Below are 9,818 nucleotides of genomic sequence, written 5' to 3' on the forward strand. Positions count from 1 at the left end.
CTCCCCTGTTCCAGGCTCAGGTTGAAGATGCGCTGTAGAGGACTCCCCAGTTCCAACGCACAGGCCTTCAGCAATCGTGGCGATACACCATCTGGACCCGCTGCTTTGCTGGCACAAAGTCTTCTCCACTCTCTGCTCACATGGGCAGCTGTAATTGTGGGTGGGGGTGTCTCACCTATGCTGGTATCAACAGAAGGATGGTTGGAGGATGCAGTACTCCGAGGTGAGAGTGGGTTAGGGTGATCAAACCTATTAAAGAAGTTGTTCATCAGGTTTGCTCTCTCTATGTCTCTCTCGATGGTGGCACTCCGCTTCGAGCTGCAGCCAGTGATAATCGTCATCCCATCCCACACTTCCTTCATGCTGTTATTCTGCAACTTCTGCTCCAGCTTTCTCCTGTACTGCTCCTTCACCGCCCTGAGCTGGACTCGGAGTTCCTTCTGCATGCGCTTGAGCTCATGCCTATCATCGCCTTTAAAAGCCCTTTTCTTCTGGTTCAAAAGGCCTTTCATGTCACTTGTAATCCAAGGCTTGTTGTTAGCATAGCAGCGTACTGTTCTTACTGGAACTACAATGTCCATACAAAAGTTGATGTAATCAGTTGTGCAGTCAACAGCCTCTTCAGTGTTCTCACTATATGACCCCAGCAGTATATCCCAGTCTGTAGTTATCCTTATCTTTATTATCCTTTGGTCGATATTTAGAAAAAACTATCAAAAGAATTGGCAATAGTTGGCTTTCAGTTCAAGTGAGCTCAAGTGTTAGGTTTTCTGAAATTCTTTTGCTGTTCAACATCAACTTCGGCTTTGCTGTTTGGTTTTGGTTGCTGTTGCTCCATGCTTTTACTGTTCTGTCTGATGCCTGTTTTTGACATTCTTTCTGGTATGGTTTTGGCATCTCCTGGTTTAGTTCTCTTCTTGTGAGAATTCTGAGACACTGTCTCGTAACACATTTTAGTTAAGGGTGTCACACTCATGTGTGTTGCTTTGTTATTTCTGTTCTTTCATAGTTATTACGAAAGTCACAGTTGTTTGTTGTCTGCCAACATGCTCCATTGACTTTTTTAGCCCATTTCAGCAACTCATCTCCTGATCCTTCCGTGGCTACATTTCAGAGAGTCCTGGGAAAAACGACAGTCCATCTTGGAGCCCACAACAGCCCATATTTGCACCCAAATGGAGAACAGATGGGAATTTGTACTTAAACTGCACATCTTTGGGGATGTAGGGTGAGAATCCAAGTGCCCAGATAAAAACTGATGCAGGCATAGGGAGGTTATATAAACTCTAGAAAATTTTAAGACAATCATTCATAATACCCTGATAGCAAAATATATCACTCAGTTCATGCCCGCAGCACCCCTAGTTTCTATTTTTAAAACAACCAATAAATAACATAAAAATGATCTCCATTCCATAATTGGGTTTTCATATCTTTTATGAAAATGCAGTATCTCTGTTCATGCTAAAATGACAGAAATCACATGTGAGTTCTAAACTGGCTGTGTTTGTTTTGACAAAAAATAAATGAATAAATCCTTGAAAGAATGGTAACTCTGCATGCCAAGGAATATATCACAGAATTGTAGCAATTGGTAAATTATTTGCCTTTTGAACAAGTAGGCAACACGCAAACTATACAAAACAAAATTTAGATGCATACAAATAAACAACACAGTAAGCACCACGGAAAGTACCTTCTCCATGTCCACTTTGTTGGAATGACCAATCGGATTGAGATTTAATGAGCATAATCCAATTATTGAAGGTCTAACCATAAACAAATCAGAGTCTTCATTTTCCACAAACTGCATTTTGTCTTTTCACATTACAGTGCTGAAACTTTTTTCAGAAGTTTTCAGAAGTGTTTCACTTTGGAGAGCATTTTCAAAAGTATTCATTTTTGTAGGTTGAAAATGCAGGGGTAATGTGGATGAAAGGTGGAAACAGAGACTAATGTCTGCATTTTTAAGTGAAAGTGTAGTATTGTGACAAGGCCTTAGAATCCCTTTATTTCTCAAATTTCTATCTGACTGCTTAACATTAGAATTACCAAAGCAATCAAGACAAGCCGCAAGCAGCCTACTATACCATCCCCCCACCGCCGTAGAACATGCACAAAGATCTCCTAGCTCATGCCTTGTTTATCTGGGAGTCAGGTACCTAGAGATGTATAGGGAAATAATAGATCGTTATTTGGAATTCATGCATTTCATGTGTGTTCCATTTCTACAACAATGTATGTAAACACATTGTTAAAACAGATACATTTTTCATATTTTAGTAACAAATGACAAAATGTAGACATAAACTGTATAATGTGTAAAGCCTGAAGTGCAAAGATCAAATAAAACTTTCACAAAAGCTGCAAGAGTGATAAACAGCTCCCATGGCACAGCAGTAAGAACTGCTGACTTATAATCAAGAGTTTCCCAGTTCGATCCTTACTGCCTCGAATATTTGCCGTTTTGTGTAGTGAGCTGCTCTTATTGTTAATATTATACAATAATTATATATATTATACAATAAACACATACATTTGACTTACATCTGTAACAGCCGGTGTAAATTTGTAGTACTTGTAAAAGTTTGCGTTTTTTTTTCCCCACTTTTATTCTCTCAGTCACGATCACGATACATACAACCTCATCCTCATAGGCTTTGGTAATTCTAGTGTTAATTAGAAGCTGCTACTTAGTAATAAGCACAAGTAATGGTGAGAATGGAAAATATTTTGATGATCAGCTGTTGCTTTTATAATTGATATTTTCTAAAAAAGAAAAAAAAAAGAAAAACTTAAGTACTCGATAAACAAGTACCAAAATAGTAGAAGGAAAATAGTAGAAAATTACTATACTAAAATACTGCTTTGTGCACAATGCAAATTGCAAATATTATAAATGTATAAGTTTTTCATTCTTTTTGTGGAAATTCTACCCCTTACTTATAGATCTTTTGTCAGACCTATGAGCCTAAATTGACTCCCTACACCAAGAACAAATGGTTTTTGAACAATTAGGTAAAGGAAAAGAATGCCTTTTGGATAACACATTGTAGTCTATCTTGTTCTATTTTAATTCAGTTCTAATTCAGGGGTTCAAATTTAATTTCAAAAATGCTAGGATCACATTTCTGTCAGAACACTAGCCATGTCTCCTTCTGACTGGCACAGCAGTGATTAAATAAGTAAAAATTCACTTGTAAACGGAAAAAATTTAAAAGAAGTTTTTAGACTATCAATGAGGAGAACACAGAGAACCTTGTGTGGGCTTTGCAGTATTTCCATGAAACCTGCGATCCAATGAGAATAGATTATTGAATGCAGCTACCAAACACGTGACGTGCAGTTTTGATTGTGTGCCTTTGTCATGAAGTGAATAAAACAAGAACCTAATTTTCTTTGTCGTGTAACTGTGTCCTTTGGAGAGTCAAAGTGCTTATTTAGTTTATTTGCTTCATGTGCTGACTCTTCTACTTTTTCCATTTCTCTCTCATGCATGTATATCGAAAGTCTTTTATGACTGCCCTTAGAGCATATTCCTTTGTATGTGAGGCCTGAATCCAGAGCTTTAGAAATCTGATCCCCAGACCCATGGATGGAACCAACTGTGAAATCAGTAGAAAGTTAAGGCACAAGAAGTCTAAGCAAAACAGATTAGCTGCCAATCAGTGAAATGTGAGACAAAACACCAGTTCTATGTGGAGAAGATAGTGTGGATCATAGGGTGTTATCTGGAGCCTCTATTGAGCCAAAATGAAATCCAGAAAGACAAAAGTAATGCAAAAAAGGTGTCTTTATTAAAAAAATAAAGCACACAAGGGAGGGATGAGTGAAAGACTGTTATGATTTGGAATTTTTAATAATTTTTATGTGGCTTTCTCAATCATTTTGAACGATCAGGCACTCAATTTAGTTTTTTTTTTTTAAGAGCCTGAACCTAGTTTCGAGGTTTGTTTTTCGTCATTGTACTTACTTTAAAAGTTGATTAATTTTTTGCACCATTTGTCTGCCATTTTGTAATGGTTGTCTCTATTTTAGACACCAATCATTAGGAGCTGAGGGTAGTCGACACGACAAGTTAAAAGGTCAGCTGAAAGTTAATTTCCCCATCCGAGTTACAAATTGAAAACCCCTTTTCCAGACATTTTTTTGCTGAATTCTTATTTTCTTACTCTGGTTTTGACCTTTTGCTACAATTTTTTTACTATGAAATTTTTGTCTTTCATTTTTGATTTGCCAATCATACCTTTTTGATCTCCCTGTTTTGACCTGTATCTGTCTTTACACTCTTTTCCTGGTCTGCTCTCAAAACCTGATCATCTTGCTGACATAACAACAGTAAAACACCCTGCTGCCTCTTTGGCCTGCTTCTATCTGGGTCTATCACTGTCTTTTGGGTGGGGTGACCAATTCTAACCTCAGTAGCACATTTACCACTCTGTTTTCCACCTCTCATCCCTCTTTCTTTGAGATAAGGGTGCTCTTCATCCTACTACTTGAACCCTTCACTTGCCCTCCACTTTATCATAGGGGCTTCTCAGACCCAATAAGGGTACACTTCCAGGATTATCACTCAGTTTGCCAGTTTAAGACAATTCAGTTTTTAGTTCACCCCAAGACAGTTCACTTTCTCAGTTCTCAGACTCTTTGGGTGACTGCCTGAACTCCCCATACAGGCGCCACATTGTTTGTTATGCTACAATATTTATTGTTATATTTGAATGTTCAGTAACTTTATGACCTATGGATATGCGCTGTCCCTAAATCAGCTGGTGGTAGTGCCAATGGGTCCTGTCTGCCTAAACAGAGGAGTAAGAAGAGAGACTGTGCGGGCCAGCAGTGGTCTTCAAAAATGCTGCTTGCCTTTTCACCAAGTGTTGTGTACTGTATGTTCTGAATGGCAGGCAGCTGGGTGTCGGTAATGTTCTGTGCCATCTCTACAGTGCTTTAAGCTCTTTAGTTCACCAGGTGCCATACCAGGATGTGCTGTAGCCACTGTGTACCTGTCAACGTCTGTGAGAACAGAAAAGAAATAACAGCTGTTGTCAGACACCTGAGGAAGGAAAGTCATTTGTGAGCTTTCTTGACAAGATGGTCAATCCAAGTAATTTAAATTTGTTGACTGTCCACACAGCACCCTCTCTGATTTCAATGTCAGTAAAGCATACCTTTTGTTTCCTGAATTCTATAACCAGCTCCTTGATTTTGGTAATATTAAGGATGAGACTGTTGCCCTGGCACAACTGATTCAGTAGGTAAACCACTTCCCTGTAAGCTGTCTCACCATTGTTGGTGATCAGACCTGTGATGGCGGTGTCATCAGCAAATGTAATGATGAATTTGGAGCTATGTCTGGCCAAACAATCAGAGGTGAAAAAGTAGTACAGAAAGGGGACTCAGCACACTGCCTTGTGGAGCTGCTGTGTTGAAGGCTTTTATAGAGGTTGTAATCGTGTCAATCTGCATATGCTGAGATCTCTTGGTTAGGCAGTCCAAAATCTAGTTACGGTGGGTGGCACTAAAGTGAGTCCTAAATTGAGAATTTTGATGGTTAACATCAATGGGACAGCAGTGTTAAATGGTGAACTGCAATCTATGAACAGGATGCTGTGGAGTGCAAGGCATATGGCATCCTCTGTGGAACAGCTGTGATGATACACAAACTGGGGTGATATTGCCTTTTGCAAATATTCTGTTTAATGTTTCCCAGCATCATCGTCTTAAACCACTTCATTACAGTTTTATTGAGTACCACTGGTCGGCAGTCATTTTGTTTTCTTTGGCACGGCAATAATTGTTATCGCTGTTGAAGCAGGCAGGGAATCACAGATTGTATCAGTAAAAACATGTCACTGAAGTTTGTCAGCTCATTGATCAAAAGAGGTCTTCAAGGTACACCTTGAAAGTCCATCTGGACCAGAAGTCTTTTGGTTCCTTAGCAAACAGAGTCCCAAAATATCTCAAAAATGGCAACTAGAAGACTGCAGTTGCTGATCTCATCACAGGACCATAAATAACTGAAAATTGCTGGGCTTCTCAAATTTCCTGACTGTGTGTGCTGACTGTCTAGCACCGTTACACTTGCTGCTTTTTCTGACAAACAATAGTGTGCTCTATGAAGTTTATCCACAATCTGTACCCTTTTTTTCTTTTTCCATTTTGTTGCAGCATGTAAAACACATAACATCAGAAAGACAAGCCTCTGTTTGTGAGGTCCAACACACCCGCGTTCCTTATTCCTTATCACTATATCATGTTCATTGTTTTTCAGCTGAGCATTCAATGGATATCAGCAGGCATGCACATCGAGCCCACAACTACAACTATAGACAAAATCAAACCTCTTTGACACTTTCTTGGCACATTATACCACTAGCTTCATGGGAGTGCACTGCAGGCTGCCTCCGACTCACTAAGGTTATGTAAATGACGATTATGACTGAAAAATCACAGTAAAGGTCACGTCTTCTTATCAGTAGAAGTTCCAGGGTTCACACAAACCTGTGTAGATCTTTGGCCTGCTTATGACTGGTGCAACTTATTAAGAGTGAGACAAGTGAGGTGTCCTCCTGACATGTACAGGTTAACCAGTGCCTGACTAACTGCTTGCTTGTAGTTTTCAGCCTCTGTATTCGAAAACTGAGTATCTAACTCACTTAACACAGTTCAGGATCCAAGGCACCAGAAGCCTGTCTCAGCAGTACTGGACCCCAGGCATGAATCAGCCCTAGACAGGACGACTAAGTGAGATATTAGTACTCTTTAAGACTTCTCATGTTTCCATTCTGCTCTTAAACAAGGCCCTTAAACTCAAAATTGACTCTGAAAGGTCTTGTAAAAAGACAGCTTTCCCTGGGGGATTAATAAATTAAAAACAAAGTCGTAAATTTTTCTGCAAGAGTTCAAAGTAACACCGAATTAAAGAGCAAAAGATTTACTTTGCAGGGTGTCTGCACTTTCGCCATTAAGCAACACAGGTTTGGGCAAATAGATGCGAGTTTTCCTGAACGTTTGTCCGTTTCCTTCATGTGATTACAGTATGTGCTGTCAGTAGCGATGAAAGGCGCATTTGACAAATTTGTCCTTAATGTGACACTGTTATCTGTCTACCACAGTATACTGAAGCACAATAACTAGACATTTTCAGGGGGCTCAGAATGAACAGTCAAAATTGGATTTTTGTTTTCTTTCAAGTTAAATCAAAGGTCTCTGTCATTGTAAGGCTTTCTTTACCAGTTAGTTCCAATATTTTTAATTTTAAGGTGATTTTTTAAGCACCCTGTGCCATTTTATTTTTGTGCTGTTTTCATGTATTTGCCCTTTTGGTGAGCCCACATTGACTAAATTAGAATCTCAAGCAGCACAAGTCAGTAACTACAGTATTTCACAAACACTGCAGACACAATGTAAAGTAGCCAGTGTACAGCTTGTATCACAGTGTGGGTAAATTACTGTCCCCTCAAAATAACTCAACACACAGCCATTAATGTCTAAACCGCTGGCAATCAAAATGACATATCATCAGTGTTGAAAGATATAATAAAATATTTACAAAAATGTGAGGGGTGTACTCACTTTTGTAAGATACTGTAGCTCTGCATGGGTTGAGACAAATAACAAAAGTAATAAGATAAATGTCAGCCTTCTACTCCAGCACTTTCCACTCGTTTGAACTCCACATATGTTGACATAAAGAAGAAACTGCTGGTAATTAACAGGAAAGTCGGTGTTACTTTTAAAATATTCATGCTGCAACAGATACCTGATGACTTGCATCAATTAAGTCTACATTTTGAGTTTGATAAATGGTGGCACAGGCGTGGTGAGCTGATGAATTTTCGTAATTGAGTCTCAAAATTCCAGTGATTTCCTTTCTCCTTCATTTAACATTTCATCTATACATTTTCTGATACTTATCCGGGTCTGGTCACAGTCGCAGCTGTCTAAGCAAAGATGCCCAGATGTCCCTTTACCCTGCCACCTCCTCCAACTCCTCTGGGGAGATGCTGAAGCTTTCCCAGGACATCCAAGAGATGTATCTCTCCAGCGTCTCTGAGGTCTCCTCCCTGAAACACCTCCCCAGGGAAAGGAGTGCAGGAAACATCCTAATCAGATGCCCAAACCATCTCAATTTTCTCCTTTCGATGTGGAGAAGCAGTGGTTCTACTTTAACCTCCTCCTGAATGTCTGCTCTTCTCACCCCATCTCTAAGGCTGAGCGCAGACATCCTGCAAGGTAAGCTCATTTCTGCTGATGGTGTTCATGATCTATTAGTTTTTTTCACTACCCACAGTTCATGACCTTGGGTGACTGACCAGTAAAGTGAGAGCTTAACCTTTTGACTCAGCAGTCCCTCCTCAAGACCAACCAGCAGAACATCCACATAACTGCAGACATTTTTTAGATCTGCCTGTCAATCTTCATTCCACAATGAAATATAAAAAGCTGTCAAATTGTAGCCTGAATGTAACAGTGTTTTAATTAATGAAGTACATATTTGTGCTGCACCTCCCTGGGGGGGTGCTCTGGGCATGGAAAGTTGTGCTGCAGTGTGTTTGCATCTTATTTTTAATTTTGTAATCGCAGATCATTCAGAACTTGAAGACGGTCCTCGGCATTGTGGGGCAAGCTTTGGGGACACCAGAACTCAAAGAAGGTAAGGACCCTTGAACAGGAAATGTCTCTCTGCTTTTAGTTCACAGTGAGTAATTGTAAGTAATTGTGCCTTTTGTTTGTAGACACCCAGAACACCTTGTGCCTCATGCTCAGAGATGTAACTCAGCGCTTTCCTCAAGAGTTTCAGACTGCTTTGATTTCACTTCCTGCAGAAGCAGCTGCTAAAATTGCTGCAAGCACTTCCTAGGGGTAAGAAACTAGTCTGACAAATTCTGTCCTCTGAATTTTTCCACAGATTCCATACTTGTATAGTAAAAACAGGTGCAATAAAAACAAAAATGCGCCAACTCAAATATGCTTTGACCTCTTGTTTTTCAGGGTGTCTGCTAGAAGACGGATAAAGAATTGACACCCAGCTTTATAAAAATGACTTGGAGTGCACAGTGCAGTAGTTCTGTAGAGGAAGATCAAAAGAAGTCGTTTTCTACATTATTACCCTCTTGCCTTTATTTAACTGGGTATTGAAGTTTTTTGTACTTTTTTTAGATGAATTCTGCTTTTTGGCAGCCTTGATAACATCTTGGTGTCTTTGTATTCTGGTGCTGATTACTGCAGAATTGAAGCCTTCTTTGATTCCCACAGTGCAAATACAATCTTGTGCTTTTCTAAGGTGACCTCCACAACCAGGTCAGTTTAGTGTTTATCTGCTCAATAAGAGTCACTTTGGCTACAGTAATAAACAATGCATTCTTTATATTGACTGCTCATTTTATTACAGTGAGTTTAGAAGCGAGTTAGACAAAACGTAGAGACAGATCTCGATGGATGTTTTTAAAGCTACTTTTGTTGGTGACCATCATTCCGAGGTGCTGTGTCAGAGACAGAGTTACACTGCAGTTGTTTCCTTTCCAGCGGGTCTGGGGATTGGGTTGGGAGTCACAGAGTGAGTCAGATGTGGGTACTGACCTGGAACATTTTAAATGGCCGCCAGGTTTAATACTCTAAAACAGGGGTGCCCACACTTTTAAACTTGCGAACTACTTTTTAAAAAAAAAAAAAAATATATATATATATATATATATATATATATATATATATATATATACACACAGTACAGGCGAAAAGTTTGGATACACCTCCTCATTCAATGTGTTTTCTTTATTTTCATGACCATTTACATTGGTAGATAAATAAATAGCCCT

The 9,818-nt window shown here is 39.4% G+C and overlaps 1 protein-coding gene across 1 annotated transcript in view; it reads left to right on the plus strand.

The window, feature by feature from the left end:
• ipo4 (importin 4) overlaps nucleotides 1-9,370 on the plus strand; it is a 162,391-nt gene extending 153,021 nt beyond the window's left edge. The window contains exons 29-31 of the mRNA XM_039747609.1: nucleotides 8,587-8,656; nucleotides 8,739-8,865; nucleotides 8,995-9,370. Coding sequence (XP_039603543.1) covers nucleotides 8,587-8,656; nucleotides 8,739-8,863 — 195 coding nt within the window. The 3' untranslated portion in view covers nucleotides 8,864-8,865; nucleotides 8,995-9,370. The remainder of the gene's footprint in view (nucleotides 1-8,586; nucleotides 8,657-8,738; nucleotides 8,866-8,994) is intronic.
• Nucleotides 9,371-9,818: the final 448 nt, after the last annotated feature.

The sequence above is a fragment of the Polypterus senegalus genome, chromosome 1 (genome assembly GCF_016835505.1).
Source record: "Polypterus senegalus isolate Bchr_013 chromosome 1, ASM1683550v1, whole genome shotgun sequence".
Taxonomy (NCBI): domain Eukaryota; kingdom Metazoa; phylum Chordata; class Cladistia; order Polypteriformes; family Polypteridae; genus Polypterus; species Polypterus senegalus.